This window comes from Nanorana parkeri, unplaced genomic scaffold (assembly GCF_000935625.1).
Source record: "Nanorana parkeri isolate BGI_ZX_2015 unplaced genomic scaffold, ASM93562v1 scaffold663, whole genome shotgun sequence".
Taxonomy (NCBI): Eukaryota; Metazoa; Chordata; class Amphibia; order Anura; family Dicroglossidae; genus Nanorana; species Nanorana parkeri.
In genome coordinates, this window is record NW_017306931.1 from 255,147 (window position 1) to 276,736 (window position 21,590).

At 43.4% G+C, this 21,590-nt stretch overlaps 1 protein-coding gene across 1 annotated transcript in view; it reads left to right on the forward strand.

Moving 5' to 3' along the window:
* Positions 1-20,353: 20,353 nt before the first annotated feature.
* LOC108792612 (beta-crystallin B1-like) overlaps positions 20,354-21,590 on the forward strand; it is an 8,440-nt gene continuing 7,203 nt past the window's right edge. The window contains exon 1 of the mRNA XM_018563423.1: positions 20,354-20,419. Coding sequence (XP_018418925.1) covers positions 20,354-20,419 — 66 coding nt within the window. The remainder of the gene's footprint in view (positions 20,420-21,590) is intronic.

Sequence of the window (21,590 nt, forward strand, 5' to 3'; positions counted from 1 at the left end):
AACTTTACACTTGGCACAATGCAGTCAGGCAAGTATCGTTCTCCTGGCAACCGCCAAACCCAGACACATCCATCGGATTGCCAGACAGAGAAGCGTGATTCGTCACTCCAGAGAAGTTATAATACCAATAACAATTGACCGTGTAATATTTAGTAGCAAGGAAATTTCCTGGAAAACCTGAATCCAATGATTTGGAGGGATGTCCCCATACTTTTGGTAATATAGTATATATATATATATATATATATACATATACACACAGTATATAGTATATATACACATTGTTTGTGTATATACTGTAGATGTATGGCTTGGAAAGGTCATTGGAGCAAACAGCACTGCAGTATAAACATTCAATGGGGCAAAAAACATGTTTAGATTGTAAATTGAAATGAAAGTTTGATACAGGAACAGAATGTCCTAATCTGATTTCACAAAAGGATAACACACTATTTTGTATTGGACTGGGATCTTCTGAGGTCTTTCCAAAAGAAGAACCTGTGCAGTCACTTTGTTCTGAACAGCCACAAAACATTTACATAAATCACATATACTGTAAAGTCTAGAATTTACTTCTTGTTCTTCTAGCAGTAAATTCTTTGTATTGAGTCAGCAGACTGTGAAACAGCTTGGTACGGCTCAAAGGGGGAACGATTAGACCAGATTTGGACAACCTATGTGCATCCAACTGTTGGAACTAGCATACTTTACCATAGTTTGTATATAATATACACATATATCAGTTTGTGAAATAATTGGGTTGCTGTTCCCTCACATCTAGAGCAATGCTGCTTTTGTTAGCTGCTTCTCAATCAGGCCATACCTGCTAAGATCTGATTGTTTGGAAATTAATTAGTGGACACTTCCTTTCTTGGCACACTGGGTTCCTCCATTATTCCATTTATACTGGCTGATGTCCCTATTACTGTTATAACTAGTAGGGATGCACCATACCATTTTTTCTAGACTGAGTACGAGTACCGATACTTTCTCCTCAAGTACTAGCCGATACCAGTACTTTTTTTTTAGTGTCATGTGACAGGTTTTCTAAAACAATACAGAATAATGATTTTAGGACAGTGGTAAAGTGCCAGGGCCCGGTCCCAGCTACAAACGTTGTGCCCCTGGTAGTTCTTCCACTGACTCTAAGCTGTAGAGTGACCACAAAAATCTCAGCAATATATTATACAGCAAAACAGAATACCACCAGCTATAGAGGACTACAACGCCCACCAATACATTATACAGCAATGCAGAATAATACCATAAGCTATAGAAGAGTACAAATCCCAGTGATACATTATACAGCAATGCAGAGTAATACCATCAGCCAAAGGACTACAAAGCCCAGCAATATGTTATACAGCAATGCCGAATAGCACTGGCTATAGAGGACTACAAATCGAAGCAATGCATTATACATCAATGCAGAATAATATGAAGCTACATACTCTGTGCTGCTCCGGGTACCAGGCTCAGGGGGGCTGTGCGGGGTCTTAGGAGGATGTGTGAGGTTTCAGGAGGGCTGTTTGGGGTCTCAGGAAGGCTGTGCGGGGTCTCAGGAAGGCCGTGCGGGGTCTCAGGAGGGCTGTGCAGGGGTCTCAGAGGGGCGTGTGCAGAGTCTCAAGAGGCTGTGCGGGGTCTTAGGAGGGCTGTGCGGGATCTCAAGAGGGCTGTGTGAGGTGTCAGGATGGCTGTGGGGGTCTCACGATGGCTGTGCAGAGACTCAGGAGGCTGTACGGAGTCTTCGGGGGCTGTTAAGTGTCTTAGGAGGGCTGTGCAGGGTCTCACCAGGGGTCCCACTTGGTGTTGCGGGCGGGTATGAGCGTGGTGGTTTCAGGAAGAAGGAGATATGTGGCCGGTGCTTCAAAGGATGGCTGCCTTACTGGGGACCTTGGCAGCCATCCTGTGAACCGTGGCGCCTGTTTACTTCACCGGTTTCAGTTTAAAATTTAAAGCACTGGTATTGGCGCTTAGTATCAGGGCAATTTCACATGAGTGCTCATGAAAATGCCCACTATCGGCACCGATGCGGATACCGGGATCAGTGCATCCCTAATAACTAGAGTTTCCAGTTAATTCCAATCTGTCTGCAGATGGGATTGTACACTTCTAGATTATAGTGCAGGTTTTCCAAAAACCTTCACATTGTATAACAATTTGATGCCATGTAATAACATCAAAAGTTATAATTACTAAAGGCTAAGTGAGAAACATTCTGATCCAAGGAATTAAACTGACTGGCCTGGGTGGATCATGAAATCATTTTTTTCTCCTCTAAGGCAACATTGGCAACACTTGCCACCCTCTGGACCAAAGGTGAATTAGCAGCTCGATCTTTATTAACTATATAATTTTGTAAGGCCACATTTATAACAATAACATTATAGTAATCACATTGAAGAGTTTTCTATTTGTTTTATTGTTTTCTTTTTTCCTGGGCTGTGATAAGGACGTTTATGGCCATTTCCCAACCTCCGCTTGACAGACCTGAGGGCAAAGTTTATCGGCTACCTTGGAATATTGGGGTGATATATTTTTGTTCCTCGGGTGCCATTGATACAGTATGTGCAGACTATGATCACATACAGTAGCTGCTAATGTAACAGAAGTGTGCCAACTGACTGAAAAAATATTATTTGGCATTTAGAACCCGTATGCCTATTTTAACACTACTAAATGCCTAGGGACATCACTAAGTTAAATTGTTATTAATGAAATCATCATATGCATGCATCCAAAGCAGCTTGTGCTACTAACATAGCCATTCCACGTACCAATGCTCTTCCTCCTGCTAATGGTGCTCAGTGACCTTTAATAAAAGGGACTGATGTTGATTTGCATTGTTTGGAGGCATAAAGGTGTGGATTAGAGAAAAGGGAATATAAGGTCTGAAGGGCAAAGTGAGGTCAGCATGACAAAATGAAACAAAAACCAAACAGAAAGCAAAGGTTATACCATTGACAGCATGTAAGTGCATTCTCTTAGGTGACAACATTAACTAGCAAAACAATGGACTAGTGGCCTTCTTGGCAGCATGTAACACTTTTAGCTCTTCCAGAATGATGATTTCTGCTGTCACATGCCTTTTTTATTTCCTGAAATATGTTGATTCAAAATTAATGCTGAGGAAGCATGATATATAGAGCTATTCTTATAACTTGGTTTCATGCAGATTGATTTTTAGTTGTTCTTTTTATAATGTTGATCTTTTTTTTATTTTAAAGATACACTTCTCTATTTGCCAGACAACTTCAATTATTCGTGACTGGCAACCTTTTAATGCTAATGTGAAAATATTAGACAGTTTTTATTAAACATTCAAGCTTATGTGTTGATAGTTTGCCAAAGAACCTCTTATAAATGTTTATTTTTATTGATTTTTAGGTACAATCTGAGTTTATTATAGGTTTTCAAATACAGAACATAAGTCAAAGGAAAACCAACAACATGAAGATAAAATTGCTTATCAAATAGACAGCCCAAAAGGGGCTTGGTATACAGTTGCATCAGTACAGGTAACACATGTTTCATATAAATACAAAGTCAGTGTAATAGTCGATACAAACATCCCCATCTATGGTGGTAAGCACAGTTATCAGTCAGGCCAAGGCACTGTATGAGCAAAGTCTCACTAACCTCACCTCCTAAATCTCGCGGAGGTGACTGATAAAGCAAAACAAGGTCCACTCACCAGGGCGGACTACATGAGAGGGGAAGTGGGTTCAAAGTAACACATAGAACAGGCATAAGGGAACAAGCAACAAAACAGACAGTGAGGGAAATTCCCAGAGGGGAGAGCATCCACAGAAAAAAGAACACGGTAGAAGACAGGTCTAGAGAAGCCAGAAGAAAAAATACCAAAAGAGAGTGGGGTCCCACCCCCTGCCAGGAGATCCAACAGAATCAGCGGGTCAGCAGCTCAGGAAGAGATAGCCTCCAGAAAGCCATCCAATGCTCTAAATGCAATCCATGTAGACCAGGTGAGAACAAAATTATCTCCAGTAGCACGCTCCTCTGCCAACAGGCCCTCTAGGTCTGCTACACGGTCCAACTCCACAGCCGATTCTGCAAGGGTAGGGGTCACCGACGTACGCCAATGGCGTGGGTTAACTGCTCTGGCAGCTGTAAGAAAGTGCCTCAAGAGGCCTCTCTTCACCGATTTGAGCGAGCCAGGGATCATAGAGAGCAACAATATTTTAGGAACGTTGGCAATGGTACGACCCGTCACTCTGAGGTAAACCCTTAGCACTCCAAGCCAAAACCCCTGTATTAAGGGGCAGCTCCACCAGATATGAGTCATGTGGCCTAGGGAATCCTTAAAACGCCAACAGGAGTCCGACACCTCTGGGTAAAAGCAGTGAAGAACCACTGGACATCTGTATCACCGAGTCAGTATCTTCAGGTTCTTCTCATGGGCCCTACTGGCAATTGATAGGGAATGAGTAAGTACAAAGGACTTCTCCCAGTCCGCCTCAACAATGGGAATGCCCAGCTCATGTTCCCACGCAGAAGTGTAGGTCGGTAGAGGTGGGGAGACCAAGGAAGAGAGAGTGGAGGAAAAAAGGGAGACAGAGTGGGACGGAGGTGAGGAGTTCAGAAGGATGGCGTCAAAGTTCGTGGGATCATCATCTAGGTAGCCCGGTCTGGAGAAAGAGGATACAAAAGGAGCAAAATTGCCCCTCCGCCAACCAATTCCTGGGATCCCTTTCGACCCGAGCATCTGGCCCCATGGGCTGGTCCCGCAAAGCCGAGACTAAACGTCGATGAGAGTCCCTTGTCCACCAGCTGAAGGAGGATCCACAAATCGCAGGAGGGAAATCCGGATTACTGAAAAGAGGGGTCATTGGGCCCACATAAGAAGAGATTCCATGCTGGACCACATAGCGGTCCCACAACATCAAAGTGTGCGAAGTCAGAAGGGGAAGAGAGGGTACTAGTCTGGACCCAGGTGGTATCCATGGCACCGCCCTCAGGCCACTGGCTGCAATCGTCTCCTCCAAGCCAACCCATTGTTTATCTTTGGCTCGGTGGAACCAATCCACTATACGAACCAGCACCGCCGATGCATGATAAAGAAAGATATTCGGCGCACTCGCTCCCCCTCTGCATTTCGGTAAGGGTAGCGTCCTATACAATGGCCTGGCATGGGCAGAGCCCCATACGAACTTTGTAAAAACTCTCTGTACTTGCTTCAAATAGAGAGATGGAAGAACGATGGGCAGGGTCTGGAATAGGTAGAGAAACCGAGGAACTATGTCCATTTTAAGAACATTAATCCGACCCAGCCAGGAGATAGTTTTGCGGTTGTAGGAGGAGAGATCCCGAGTCAAAGTGTCAAGCAGGGGCGAAAATTCAGGTTGTGTAAACTAGCCAAATCAGTAGGGAGTTGTATTCCTAAATATTTCAAGGATGTGGGACAAACTCGGAACGAGTAGTTAGAGACCAGTTGACGGAAGGCTACCTCCCGCATGGACACATTGAGGAGCTCCATTTTAGAGAGATTAACCCGAAAATTGCTTAGGGAACCAAATTGTGTGAATTCTTGCAGGATAGAGGGAATGGCAATATGAGGGTGGGTGACATAGAGCAGTAAATTGTCGGCGAACAGAGCGAGTTTTGATCTCTCAGGGCCCCGGATGGCAGTGATCCGCCGGAGAGCCACCGCCAGGTGTTCCATGGTGAGTATGTAGAGCAGAGGGCACAGCGGGCAACCCTGACGGGTGCCGTTAGAGATCTGAAAGCTCGGGGAGAGTGAGCCATTCACTCTAACCCTAGCTGACGGGCCAGAGTACAGAGCGAAAATGTTTCTCAGCATGTTGGAGCGAATTTCCAGTTACAGCAGTGTGTGTTTGAGAAAACACCAGTCAAGGCAGTCAAGCGCCTTGTCGGCGTCTACTGACAAGAGGCAGAGCGGTGTACATGAAGATTGAGCATGATGCATTAGCAAAAGCATCCTGATGGTGTTATCCCATGCCTCACGCCCCTAGACAAACCCCACCTGGTCAGGGTGAACCACCTCTGGAAGATGTGGCTTAAATCCGTTCGCAATCAGTTTGCCAAACAATTTCACATCCACATTGATTAATGAAATCGGTCTAAAATTTGTACACAGAGAATTATCTTTATCCGGCTTAGGGATCAAGGAGATGTGAGCCTCCAAGGCCTGAGTCGGGAGGGACGCACCTAACGCAATAGAATTAAAGACCTTGAGAAGAAAAGTGGCAAGTTTGTCACTGAACGAGTTATAGAATTTAACCGTAAAGCCATCGGGTCCCGGGCTCTTACCTGTCGGCGCTGATTTGAGAGCAGAAAGAAGCTTGCTTCGCCAGGGTAAAGGGTGATTCTAACATTTCGACCGCATGACCCCCCAGAACCGGGAGGGCGGTATCCAGAACATATCCTGACACCTGTGCCTCGCAATCTAAAGAGGTCGCGTCCCATCCTGGAAGATTGTAGTGAAGCATAGAAATCAGCAAAGGTTTGCTGAATCTCTGACGGGGATTTCGAAAGGACACCAGAAGCGGATTGGATATGCGGTATATATGTGTGGTTGGATCTAGGATGTAAGGCTCCGGGCTAGGGCCCTCCCAAATTTATCCCGCGACGTATAAGCCCTGGATGCCAGTTTGTCACTATACTTACACGTAGACAGGTCGAGAAGCCCCAGAAGCTTCAGTCTGGTCTGAGAAACAAGTAATAGAAGTTCAGAGGAAGGTGAGTGTTTATGCTGCATTTCCGGAGAAGAGAGGGCCTGAATAGCCTCCTAAATATTGCGGGAGCGCTCTCTTTTCAGCCTGGTACCCTGCTGGATGAAGAGCCCCCTCAGAACCGCCTTCAGCACCTTCCACTGGATAGGGAGGGGGGTGGGATCTGAGGCATGAATCTCAAGAAACTGAGTAAGACCCCCCATGATTGCGGAGGAACACTGCTGGTCCGCCAGGAGGGACTCGTTTAAACGCCAAGACCACTCCAGGCGGGGAGCTTGTGGAACCTGAAGGACAATGTGACAGCAGCATGGTCCGACCAGATCATGGGGCCAATATCACATGAGGGGGCCCAGTCCAGCAGGGAATGAGAAACAAAAAAGTAGTCCAGCCTGCCATAGGACCGGTGAGGTGCAGAGAAATGGGTGTAGTTATGTTGCAGAGGATGGAGAATTCTCCATGCATCCACTAAACGCAGGTGGGAGAGATACTTCTGCGAAGTTTAGAGTACGACAGAGCAGAACGTCCAGTAGACGAATCCATGCTAGGGTCAATAGTGAAGTTAAAGTCCCCGCCCACCAATACCAAGCCTTCAGCAAAATCCTCTAGAACTTTCAGAAACTGAACAGTTGTGGCAGCCTGGTTAGTGTTAGGGAGATAAAAGTTGGCCAAGGTGAAGGTCCTACAACAGAGTGAGAACTTAAGCAGTAAATACCTGCTAAACTCGTCCGCTCGATGGTCCAGTACTGTGGCTGGAAGAGATTTGTGGAGGGCAATAGAGACCCCACGTGACTTTTGGATACTATTGGTACTATGGTACCAAGCAGTGAAGTACCTGTTGGCACAGGAAGGAGCGTGACCTGTTTGGAAATGGGTTTCCGGAAATAAGACAACCTGAGTTCGTTTCTTGTGCATATGATACAGAATCTGCCCCTTTTGGATGGGATATTCAATCCCCTGGCATTATAGGTGCAGATTCGTAGTTCTGTAGGGGCAGCCACAGCTGCAGCCATGGCTAGGGGGTGGGAGGAACCGAAAAGGGAAAGGTGGATGAGGAGACCAACACGTAGAGACACAAAACCAAGAAGGTAGAGAAAAGTAGGAACACTAACACAAAGAACAAAAAACAGAGGAAAAGAAGAACAACACTGAGGAAAGGGGAACGGAAAAACAAAAAATAAAACAAAATGGCGGAAAATTACGCTGCTAATGTTATAAAACTTCTAGCCAACGATAGAATACAACAAACTCCTATAGGAGATGTTACACTTATGTGGGGAGAAGTGGTTGGATAGGGAGGTAGTGAGATGCCTACCAAGGCTTATCCCGAGACAAAGTGCAATCTAAGCCCCCAGCCCCTCAAACTCACCGGAACAGACAGCATCTCAAAAATCAACTTATCTCAGGTGTCCCCCAACGAGCCAGGAAAGCCTTCCGGAGGCCACTCACTTCCCCCCAACTGAGGGGACGGCGCAAGAACGTGGAGAACGGAATCCACCGGGACCCGCTGAAGAAGGAAAGAGCCGACACACAATGATTACGTCTCCAGCCCCCAACCCCGAACCACCCGCAGGAGGAACCCATAGCAATATAAGCAAAATACAGACCGAACAGTCCACATTATGTAAATTAGGGCCACAGCTTGAGCAACCGCAGACACCTGAGAGGAGGCCCCGCTCTCTCAAAAAGGGCATCCAGACAGCCCCCACCGTAGTCCCAGTGCTGGACATGAGCCAGGGAAATCCCAGGAGTCTACCAACTAACCCCGCCATCCCCCAACACAAAAGGGGGAGCAGGAGGCCAGGGAAAGTTGATCCCCAACCAAAGCTCATGCCCAGCAGGGAGTAGGTATTACTCCTAATGCATTACCTAGGAGAGAAGTAAATTTAACACAAAATACAAAATAATGAGTCAAACAGTAAAAGGCAAAGCATTACATATACAGAAAATACCACTGATAGTAGATCAACCCCATTAGAGGATGGGATAGCAGGTTGCAGGGATCCAGGGCCCCTTCTAGTTGAGCGGGATCTGGCCTGGCTGCGACGCTGGGGCAGAACATCGCGTGGCTGAGGGCCCTCTCCAGAGAACGGCAAGTCAAACCAGTCAGGAACTGAAACTGGCTCACCCTCTAGGAATCCAAATAGGTCAGGGAACTGTGCCGGAGACCGCAGATGGAAAAGTTCAGTATCAATACAAATTTGGATGCTGAGGGGGTGACCCCAACGATAAGTGGCGCCAGCCTGGCGGATAACATCCAGCAGAGGTCTCACCGATCTGCGCATAGCTAGAGTGAGACGGGAGAGGTCCGGCAGAAGTAGTATGAATGCGCCATAAGAATCAATAGGGCCAGTTTTCCATGCAGAGCGAAGGATCTCCTCCTTAATGGCATAAAAATGCACCCGACAGAGAACATCTCTAGCTCGATTAGGGTCTCCCAGATTAACTCCGGTCACTCGATGTACCCTGTCCAGTTCAATGTGGTCAGCAGGGGGCTTCCCCAGAGCCATATTGAGTATAGCCGTAACCGTAGCATGAAGATTGGGGCCCTGAGTGGCCTCAGGGATCCCCCGTAGACGGATATTGTTGCGTCGGCTCCGATTCTCGCCATCCTCCACACTCAATTGCAATTGTTGAAGATGAGAGCGAGTGGACGTCTGGGCTGCCTCTAATGCTGCTGTGCGGGTATCCTGCAGCGTGACCGAGGCCGTCAGTGGCGGTGACCCGCGGGTGAAGTTCCCTCACCTCACCCCTCAGGGTGCACTCCAGCCTTGAGGCCCAAGAATCAAAGTCAGCCCTAAAGGCTGTGAAGAGATCACGTACCTCACCGGCCGCCAACTGGGAGGTATCCCCAAAGACTGCCGGCACAGAAGGATCCAGAGCATCAGAGGAGACATCCAGAGCCACTGAGGGCGGGACGCCGGGGGAATCTGCGTTTTCTGTCCCGCGGGACGAAGCGAGGATATAGTTCCCTGTGTCGCCGCCAGCGTGGAGTCCACCGCAGCCTTCTTTGGCTGAGAGATTTTTGGCACCAAGGTGGGGTAAGGTGGTGCCGCTCGAGGTTAGCACAAAGTAGGAGGCTATGTCCCGGGTGAAGGAGGCAATAGGTGGAGCAGGAGAAGTTCAGTAATCAGTCATAGGGGAGGATTTGCACAAAAAGCTGAGAAAGTCCACTGTTCGAAGCCCCGGGTCAGCAGAGCTCACGGTTGCACGTCCTCACTCCTCCATGGTCGGCCACGCCCCCCCTTTTTATTGATTCTTATTGAGGTTTTTATGGGAGTACAGTCATGCGACATAATACATATGTACAGTACTGTATATATATCAGGTGAAGGACAAACATGTTCAAGTGAGACACGTGTACATATAGTCAAATTGCATTTGGCAAGACATAATGAAGGAAGCATAGGTTGAGGGGTCAAGGCCCATAATAGGCCTTGAGGAGATACCGTATATACACTTTCATACCACAATTCAAGAACTGAACTTATCGGAATTTTACCAAAAACCCCATGCAGTGTGCACATTCCTGCTGCCTACACTATTAATTAGGGATTCCCCGATACCGGTTTCTCGGTATCGAGTACGAGTACTGATATTTTTTTTATCAGTACTCGTCGATACCGAGTACCGATTCCAGCATCCCAAGGTCATAACCCACCGCCCGGCTTCCTGATTTGCTGGGAAGCTGACTTAATGCTCCCTTCCCTCTGACCGGCAGTTCCGGTATCTGGGTAAATATTGGAACATTTCGGCGAGTACTCGTATAGGTATCGTTGCATCCCTACTATTTATTGGTAATTAGCAAAACACCACTAAGCAAACTATATTATTAAGTTGTACTGGAGCTCAACAGAAGATCCAGGGGACCTCTACCCTGTATGCAGTCCAGGAACTAAATTACCTTTTACAACTCCCACAGTGGATGGCAATATCCCTTTTATTTAGTTAGCATAGCAAAGGTGTACATACAACATTTTTGAACTACTCAGGTCATAACGGGATGATAGCTTTGTTTATTTACTGTAATATCAGTCCTTGTTCACACCAAATGCAGAGCAGATCCGGGCAGGTTTCTGCACATGCACGCTAGTCTTTTAGATGCGTTTTTGACAAAAAAAAAAAATAAAATATTTTGTTTTTCACTTTAACATGGGCTTTCAGTGCGTTCCAGGCATTTGCATGCGTTTTTGATGCATTTGCAGATCCAGAGCAGGTAAAATAGGGCCTGCTGCAGTTTTTTTACCTGCTCTGGATCTGCACGCTGCGATGTGAACTAGAGCTAAAAATACCATTGGAATACATTGGATGCAGTTTTGATCCGGTCTGCACCTGCTCTGCTCTGCACCTGCTCCGCGCTTGGTGTGAACTAGCCCTCAAAGTTCATGCAAACTCCAACTAAATAATATTTACAGTAGTTCACCAAAAAGTGTATTATAAACAATTGTCTTTTTATCAAAATTCTTTGTTTTTCCAATTTTTTTAAAGCTTATTTTACATCTCAGTGCTGCTGATCTCCAACATCTTCTTTACAGACACATTGGGGGGAATTTATCAAAGCTGGAGCATACAGAATCTGGAGTAGTTGCCCATGGCAACCAATCAGCTTCTCTCTTCAGTTTGTTCAGTTAAGATTTGGAAATGAAAGATAGAAGCTGATTGGTTGTCATGCACAGCTGCTCCAGATTTCTTCTACTCTAGTTTTGATAAATTCCCTTCATTCCGTCTACATGCATACACTCCAGCTATGGCTGCATGGCATTTCTCAGGGCTGGTTTCCTAATGCTGAGAACAATGGACCATGTCTGTGTAATGTGTGTTGAAACAGCCGCTTGGAAGCTCTATAGCGTTTACCAGGGTGAAAATGCAGGACAACTGGGAGACAGGGACAGAGTGTTCTCAACCCTAACAGGAAGTGCCTGAACTTTTATGGCAAAATCACAAGACAGTGTTTGCATTAAAGCTGCAGATTTTGATTCTGTGTTGACTGGCTTTTGTTAGCATCAGATGGGTTTTGCATTACCATACACGTCTATGGGAATGCAAAATCTGCTTGAAGTAGGTCAAATGCAGGTCAGAAAGAGGTCTTCTGCAGGGCAAATGCACCTGTCAATGAATTCTGGATGATCTCTGAAGCATCTAATACTGATGTCATTGACAAAAGCCCAAAGCCTTTCAACACAGGCTTTAACATTCCCAGGAGTATGTCAAAGTGAAAATCTGCGCTCCTGGAGCTATCTGAAACCAATATAGCCTAAAGCTGCTATGAAAAAAAGGGAAGGGTCCCTTGAAAATCAGGTAAAACATGACACAGCGCTAAAGGTAGATTTCTAGTGTAACAAAATAGATATTATATCAAGTAGTGAGTGAAAATCAATAATCCTAGTTTAATGATAAATACATTTGATGAATATATTGATAGATATAATATATACAGTATATCATCAATATATAATAAGTACAAAAATTGTGTTCAAATTCAAGTATTTACAGTGAAAAAACTATACTAAAATCAAAACTTCAAGCTTTCTATTGAAAAAACTGTGCTCACATCAAAACTTATCAGCGAAAGAAATAAGCCAAGCAATAATAGCTTGTAAAAAACCTTGCTGGAAAAATGAATCACAATGTGACAAACAAAAAAATAATATTGTCAGTTGTAGATTGATAATTAGTAACAATCTCAGAATGAAACAACAAATATAAATGTAAATGTTCAAATAAACAAAACTTATTGGCGGTGTGAAAAAGAAAAGTTAATTTCTGTTAATTTTTCCTTTGTATCCAGCAGCCCCCCAAATGTTGGGTACTCACCAGATGCAGTGAGTAAATAAAGCCCCTGAGATAGGATACGGTCCCCTCTCATGTAAGACCTCGCTCTCCCCCGGCGGAGACCGGTCAAAAGGAGACGTCTCTCTCCTGCTGAGCCACAACTTTCTTCAGCTGTCTTTCACAGCTAATAGCGGTTTTTCTCGTGCACAGATCAACTTCCTCCCTCTCAGAATCCCGGAAATGTCTTCCCTGCAGCTCCCGTCCCTCTTCTTTTCACCCACATGTCCAGTTTTGCAGTAGATTGTTGGTAGGAAGTTGATCCGTGCATGAGAAAATGAGAAAAGCCGCTATTAGACTGATTTCATTACATCGGGTGGCTTTGCATGGCTTTGGGGCGGCCGAAAATGCTCAGCATGTTCGGCCGGCCCGAAGTGCAGAAGGAGTTCGACTCAGCGGATCCAACATCTGGATCGGCTGAGCCGAACCTCCGGCAGGCTACTCGCTGCTGTTAGGCCTATTCTCATAGATGCCGAATAGCAGTGAGTGAATAGCCGAATGCCGCCGAGCAGGGAATTCGGCTCGGTTGTTCTGCTCGGTCTCTCTGTGGGACTGAGCAGAACAGAAAAACAGTTAAAAAAGTAGAAAAATAAAAATAGAAAACGATTGTGCAGAGCTAGCAATGACAGCTAGCTCCGTCCAACAGTTTTCTATTGGCCGGCGGTTCTGCTGCCGTCAAAAAAAAAGAAAAAGAAAAAAAAGCCTAACTCTCCCGGGCGCTCCGGGAGTCTCCAAGGAGAGATACACTGCCAAGGAGAGATACACTGCTTTTTCTTTTTTTTTTCTTATTCTGACACAGAGCCGTGTCAGAATAGAAAAAAAAATAAAAAATTTGGCCATATGAATGAATTGCTAGATTCCTATTGGCTATTTCAATTTGCAATAGCCAATAGCAAACTAGCATTGTACCCACCCTCTGCTGCTGTCAATCAGTAGTGAACCTGATGGAGAACTGCAGCAGAGGGCGGGTGCAATGCTAGTTTGCTATTGGCTATTGCAAATTGAAATAGCCAATAGGAATCTAGCAATGCATTCCTATGGCCAAAAATTTTATTTTTATTTTTCTATTCTGACACGGCTCCGTGTCAGAATAAGAAAAAAAAAGATAAAGCAGTGTTTCTCTCCTTGGCGGCAGGGAGCGGGAGACTCCCGGAGCGCCAGGGAGAGTTTGCTGTCTGGAGATCAGTGTCCCTGGTTAGCTGGTAACCAGGGACGCTGATCTCTCTGCAAGTGGCCGGAGCCAGCCGTAACATCACGGCTCCGCCCAGCAGTCAGAAGCAGGCTGGAAGCAAGCCAGCAGCACGGCTCAGCCGAGCCGAGGCATATGCGTTCGGCTCGAGTGAGCCGCTCGGCCAAGTTCGGGAGCTGGTTCTACTGAACCGAAGGGGTCCTGGGGCCGAAGCTAGCCGAAGGATCGCTACGGCTAGTTCATTCGGCGGCTTGTGAATAGACCCCTATGTGTTGATCGCTGTCTGATCTGTGAAATGGGATATTATTTGTAACTACTGACCACTGTTAAATCTGTGGTATAGGATATGATCTACAAATATTAGTGATCAGACGACTTGTGATGTACTCTGCTAATGCACCAATTGTTCTGTTTATTGTATTGATATATCTTCTTTATTTTGTGTATATATGATTATATTTGCTTTATGCCAGGGTGCTTCTCATTTCTTCAAAAGCTATTTGCTATGTTAAAAAAAAAAAAATAGACCACCACCTTAATGACAAAACAATGCTTAAAAGTGTAATAAAGTCAAAACCTGTGGAAAAAAATAGTCTGTAAAACTTCTGGCTTCCATACTGCAGAGTAGGACATCACAGTCCTTCCAGTGTGATCCTAGGAATGATGAGGATCCCAAATCTCTAGAAAGGTGCAGCAATCTCCCTCTCGAGATTTGGGATCGGAAGAATAGGATGTAAATGCTGAAGCTTCGCATCACAGTGCCGACAGCTACAGAGGTCAGTGTCAGTGAGGACTTGTTTCAAAGTTGATTTACTGCTTGATAAATGTTCACAGTATTACTTCAAATAAACTGGATGCACCTACACAATACCAAGAATATCCTAGGCATGTGGTGTCCAACTTAAAAGGGCCCTAAAAGTGTACATACAATGAAAAACAAAAGCTAAGGGAAGACATTAAGAAGTTAACAACAAAATCAAGGTTTACTGAAATTTGAACTATAAACTAAAAAGGGTTAATAAAAACTAATTTTATTTGCAACAACAACGTCTTCAGAGGCACTAGCTAGGCCTCTGAACAACGTCTTCAGAGGCCTAGCAGAGAATTGCCTTTTCTGAGATTTGAGACTTCCTCTAGATGTTTTGAAGCATTCCCAGTTCCCAGACAATCCTATGACTTGTGGGGCCTAAGGACTTTGAAATATTTTTTTCCACCCCAGACTCATACATCCAAAACTTTTCAAGATTTTATGCCTGAATACAATCTTCCACAGAATTACTTTTTGCATCAAGTCTCAAATTTTTTGGAAAGATCCCAATACCTTCTTCGCCTCAACCTTTTTGATCATCTCCTTAGATGGATACTTATAAATGAAACCTGGTGGGAGACTCAGTTGAAAATCCTTCATACATTCGCTACTTCGATTCTACCGCTGCTGGCCCTTCTGGAGGATCTCCTTCCAGTTGTCCTAAATGCAGTCTGTCACAGCCCATATTAACTCATTGTCTTTGACTTGTCCAACAACTGCTACTTTTTGGATGTGGTTATTAAAGTATATAAATATGTTCCCCTCATATTTCCGAGTAGAATCTTCTGGGGTTTTTTTTGTTCTTCCTGGTCATCTCAATTTCCCACAATGCCTTTGTTCTTCCTGGTCATCTCAATCTCCCACAATGCCTTGCGTCACATGTAGCTGAGAAGCAGGCTGTAGAAGAGGTTGGAAAACAAAAGGGAACAGAGCGCCAGCAGAACCTGATGAAGGGGGTTTGCCCCTGAAACACATCAATCTTGGCTGACTGCGGCCGGTGGATGGTGATGTGACCAGAGGCAACCGTGTTACATAGTCAGGGCGATACCATGTTGGGTTAACAGACAGTGTGGTCTCTTGTTTGTTGTTAAAGCGTGATGAAAACGTTTGCTTGTGAGTACATATATCCCTTGTTTTATTTATCTTAATAAACGATTTTATACACGGAGGTGGTGCTCTGTTCCCTTTTGTTTTCTATGTTCGTGGTGGAAGCCCCAAAGCCCTGGATGAGCAGCCCCTCAAGTCTGTCTGAAAAACTGTGATAAACTGTTGAAAACTTTGAGTATGCAACAGCAAGTGGATCGTTCAGCTGGCAGCCATTAGCGCCAAGAGTTGAAGAAAACTGTTTGTCTGCATGTGTGATTACAATGGAAGATATTAGGAAGGCACAATGAAATGTGGACACAGACATACAGGAAATGCATGTGAATGTGGATCTCAGCATCCATTTAATGTTTTTTTGGGGGACTGAGTACCAATTGAAATGTAAAGATATAGGGGGAGAGATGTTAGAAAGGCATGCTGAAGCAAATATTACATTTTTGTTTTTCAAGTTTGTAAAATGTTTACGTACAACCAACAATAAAATCAGCAAAGTCAAATGCTCAGGTAAGAAGGGGAACAGAGTTAATTAAAGCTAAATAAGGTCAACAAAGGGTTATGAGGGGATTAAAATGGTGTTTAAAACAACATTTTGCACACATAATATTAATTTATGAAAGAATTTTACAGCAGTAGCATTCATTCATAAAATAATGTCAAACAAGACCGAATTGTCAAACGAACATCTCAGGCCTATAGATTCCACAGGAAGAGCATCTCTCCCTGTGTATATATCAAAGCTCCATGAAAGCCGTACTCTCTCCCATTTTTCCTGATGCAGAGTGGGTGGCTTTCACTAGGTGAAGATACTACTGGGCAGAGGAAATTTGTTGTCACTACTTTTGGGTATCCTGTACCCCTAACCCCCTGTCCCTTGGGCAGTGAGCCAACAAAACCTGCAAGAAATTTAGACAAAATAAATGTTGGTCATTTGGTTGTCGCTGGTCGGTCAGCGACTGTTTTGGGTCAGCTGTAGGCCAAATAATTGACAGAAACCTTAGAAGCACCCATAAAATTCAGCGGCTCCGTAGGGGGCGAGTGCTACATATCACGTGAACATCTATATAAAATAAATGTTCTGACAGTCATATCTTGCCCTCACACCCAGCAGTCCTCTTATGTCTATGTCCAGCTTAAATTTACTTAGCACCTAAATCTCCTGAAACAAGTGAGGTAATGAAGCTGCTCAGTGCGCAGCCAGTAAAGTCAGCAGTTTTGCCCAATGACACCATCACAAAACTGTGTCTCTTGTTGAGCTCTTTGTTTTCTGCTGATCTCCCGTGATAACACAAAACAATGAGCAGCATCAGCCTTCTCCCCTTCGGGTGAAAGACCACAGCACACTTCTCATTCGCCTTTGTCCGAAATATGGGCTTTGGGCACATAGGTATCTTTTCATTCAACTTAGACCACTCCTTTGCAAAGTTACAAAGAAAGTTTGGTGCAAGCAAATTCATGGCGTATATATTAGTGGGGAGGGGGTCTGGCTCAACACCAACATCAACCATCTTTCAGTGGCTCAGTCACAACGATACTGTGAGTAACACTCTGCATGTGCTCATTCTCTATATGCATCTATAAAGGAGAATGTCAATATCTGTTAATGATCTGTATGTGTTTCTTTGAAGTATAATTGTATATATATATATATAAGGTGGATATTCAGCTATTGATATGTATTGAACAGATGCCCACATTAGCTATATACAGTATTTGTGGACTGGGAATTTTTTTGTTTCTCGACAGCTGCCTGTGCTATCATTGTGGAGTAGAATGGTATCTGGTTCATACAAGCTTATTTTTCTTCTCCTATGTGTTTATTTTGTGATAAGAAAACTTTAGCTGGGATGGGCATTAGTGACACCCAAGCTTATAAACCAAAAATATGTTATTTAGCTTTTAGTAGCAACTATTCATTTTATTGTGGAATTAGTCATACAAGGCTTTCTGTGCCCCCCTGGAGCCTGTAGACACACAATGTTTGGCATCCTAACACTCCTTTACTAGGACTACCTCTTTTACACAGGACTTTTACTTATTCTGTTCCTACCCTGGCTTAGAATAGTGTGATATGTCTAAATGACCTTTTATCAGATGACTTTTTCTACTGATGATAGATAGTAAATCCAACCCTGAATTCATGGAAAGCCCATTTTGTTGTCATGGATATTATTTTCGTATTGTTACACTATAAATGAGTCACAACTTTATTTAATGTGACAAGCTAGTTTTCTGATTGGTTTCTTTTCAGTGTATTTTAGCTCATCACAGTTGAACACCATTAAGCTTATTTACTGAAAGTAGTAAAGCTGTTCAAAATACCATAACCTCTAAAACAACCAATCAGATTTCCACTCACTGTTGTTGATTCAATGAAGAGCTGTTTTTTGATTGGTTGCTTTTGGTGGCTGCATGTTAAATATTTTCATTGCTTTGCACACGAAATAGTGCTAGCACTTATTGGACAACACATACATTTACTTTACATTGATGACTCCTTTACAGATGAGTTTGGTATCCATGTTCTTCTAAGTTTGCAGCTTAGTTTCACGGTGAATGTAAAGCAGAACCACAATGAGTGAATTTAACATGACCTGATTTATTTCCGTCAAGGAAAAGGCAGGTTTAGGAAAAGGCTATATTGAATCTTGCTGTTTATTAAACCCTACTGCCTGTGCAATCCTTAGAGTATTGATCTCTTAATGTGTTATAAGCCTGCAGAAACTATCTGTATTTGAGGGTTGGCCGTACAGTTGGAACGCCATAATGTTATCAGTTCACAGATTCCAGAGAAATTATGAGAAATACATCCATGTCACAGTTGCTCTACTTTACTGTCCTGATTCCTTGCTGTGACTTACATAAGAAGTAATGTCACCTGGTTGGAAGAAAATACATGCTGGCTCTTATCAAAGACTATTCCTATATATGTTCTATACAACATATCAATGCATAGTATCATCAACAGGACTAGAAACTGCTAGTAACCTTTTTTTCTAAATAGCTAGTTGGACATTTCTGCTCAAAACTACGTATTTTGAGTAGAGCATAGAGTAGATTGCCAACAATAATATAATAATTTCCAGTCTCAAAGTGAATATCTGGCACTGTAAAGCTCCTCTTGCGATTTACTGCCTATCTGTTTTTTTATTAGTAAAGTAGTAAAAACACAAGGACCCAGGAGTCTCTTACACATCTCATGCTGAACTAAGCTCTTCTTCGAGGGGTATTCTTGCCAGTTCCGTGCTTTAAGCCACATATAACATATACTGAGTACATGCATAGCATGCATTCTATCAATATAGAAGTATAGACCATACCAATGTCAAAATTATAACCGAGTGTGTAGAAGTAACAGGGCTTTGTTGCAGCTGCATTACATGGTTAGAAGAAACTAGCATAGGTAACTCCAAACACTGAATTAGAGCATGGCTATATATATGGAATATATGATTTAATAAATCATAGGTCTCACCTTTTACTTGACCTTGTATAGTTAACGTGCAATAAAAGCCAACATTTTTTTTAGTCTTGAATCGAATGTGAAAGGATGAGATCTTCTGTAAGGTTTTCATTGCCATCTGTGTTACTGCTGGGAAGATTCCCCCACTATTTCTCCCGGTAACCACAGAAGGTGATAGAAAATTCAATTGAAGATTTCACAATTGTCACCAGAATAGGATTAATGGGAACACTTTCCAATGGGGATGCCTGTTATGGTGGAAACTGTCTAAGATATTTTCCCCTCTTTTCCCCTCACAACAGGAAGTGACAGGGAAATCTCCCTACTGGGACACATAGCAACAAAAAAAAAAGGTGTTACACCTTTTCTACTCTATCGTAAATGAAACATTAAACACTTACAAGTTAACAGGTTAACAGTACAGTAACGACAGTCATATGCCACATTTTAGAGAACAAAGAGCCAGTCTAAATAGAAACCTTTCTAATTTCTAATGGCAGAACTGTTTTGAGTCTTAAAAATAAGTTATGATCAGTGATTCTGTCTCGGTTTCAAAATCCAGGAGAGCTTCTTATATACAAATCAGCTGCATGCAGATGCTCAGAACTATTTGTAGATCGCTGTGAGCCATACAGTGTCATTGCCCTCCCCAATTGTGATGACAAAGACATACTTAGGAGGAAGAGTGGTCACTAAAAGCAGCAAGAACCCCAAAACAGTTTATCCCCACAAAGGGATTTTTTTTTTAGAAGATCTGGAAGTCTTTGGTAAATCAAACCTGTACTGAGAGAATATGTTACTTGTCACTGTTGACCTCTGAAAATGATTGTTTTCTGGCTTTCAGACTGAGCCAATTACTTACATTTTTCTGAGGCACTGACCTAGAACATGTGTGCAGATCAGGTTTTCACTTCACCATGACTTCATTATCTGCATATGTGTTCCAGGTCAGTAACTCTGAATGTATTGAAACCAGGCAACTAATAATCTTAGATGGAGGTCAGCAATGGAAGCCAACATAAACTAAATTGCTGTTACAACTGCATTGACGTAAGTTATGTGATTGCTCGATTCTAGACCCCATTATGGTTAAGTTATCATTTTCAATGTAAATGTCTGATAGTGGGGTAGGCTCTGTAACTTATTTAGCTTTAGCATTTAGGGCACGCTATAATTGCCTTTTATGCACTCCCTGTTACAAAGACAACCTTAGTAATGATAACTAATTTTTGCAGACTGCTTGAAGATTTGCCAAGATGTCTCACAGTGGAGCACAAGGAAGCATCGGCAGCCACTCTGCACTAGGACTGCAGAATTATAAGGTAAGTACTGCTAAAATGATCTATCCTCTTATATTCTTGAGGATTTTATATATATCTAGGGAAATCATGAAATACAGCATAAAGCCAAATGGAATCTTTATATATTAAAGGAGAACTATGGGGTCAGTGTTTTCCCCCATAGTTCTCCTTAGGGTAACGGGAGGACACAAACTAGCGTCTTCCCGTTACCCTAAGCTCAGTATACCGCGAGCTACAGCTCGCGGTATACTGAGACAGCCATTTCTTGTATCCGTCCAAATGAGTTATATATCATATCCTTAATACTTATTTATGAATAGTCACACTTTAGACTCTCATAAGAAATATACTGTTTTACTATTAAACATATACAGTAGACTCATAAGTGATTAGATTTAATTATGGCTACAAAAAGCAATTGGAGTGTGATTTAGCAATGGTTTCCAATGCAGCAAATGTGACCATGCTTCAACCATTCAATGTAAAAGTACATTAATATTTAAAAAACAATATGGGGAGACTTGTGACTTATTATAGCTGAAGGTCCTATGCAGGGGTCGAAAGAGAAGCCATAGCTCTGCGGGGTGGAGCAGAGCTTTCTCGGATTGGTTCCTTTGACAATAGTGGTCTGCACTCGGACGAAATTAGACCAGTGTATGGCCAAATGGGGCCCTAGGCAAGGTAGCAGTTTTGCAGAATGCATAGAGAAGCCACCCAATATGTACTCTCTGTATGGTATGGCTCTTCTCCAAAGGACAGCAACTGCCTACAAAAACATCCTACTTTGTAAAATTACAGGCTGGACACAGCTTTGACCAGCTGTATTATCTCCCTGGTTCACTGCAGGAGCATAACATTTGTAATTGGCTTCTTGAACATCTAACAGGCTCCTGCTTAGGTTGCTTTGTAGATGATCAGGAGAGCAGGCACATTACAGGGATTGATGTTGCATAGGCGTGCTCTGTCTGAAAACTGAAAACCGCACCAGGAAGTCAATGACAGCCTCCCAGCTCTGGGTAGCAGCCTTGGCTGTGACAAGTAACAGGCACATTTATAGGTTGCTTTTAACCTAAATCGGAACTACATGTTTACTAGTGCCACGGACCTATTAGTAAATGACACCCCCCACAGCTAATATTATTATATTTCAAGTTATTTGACATCTAGGACATGCTTGTTAATCTATCCCTTG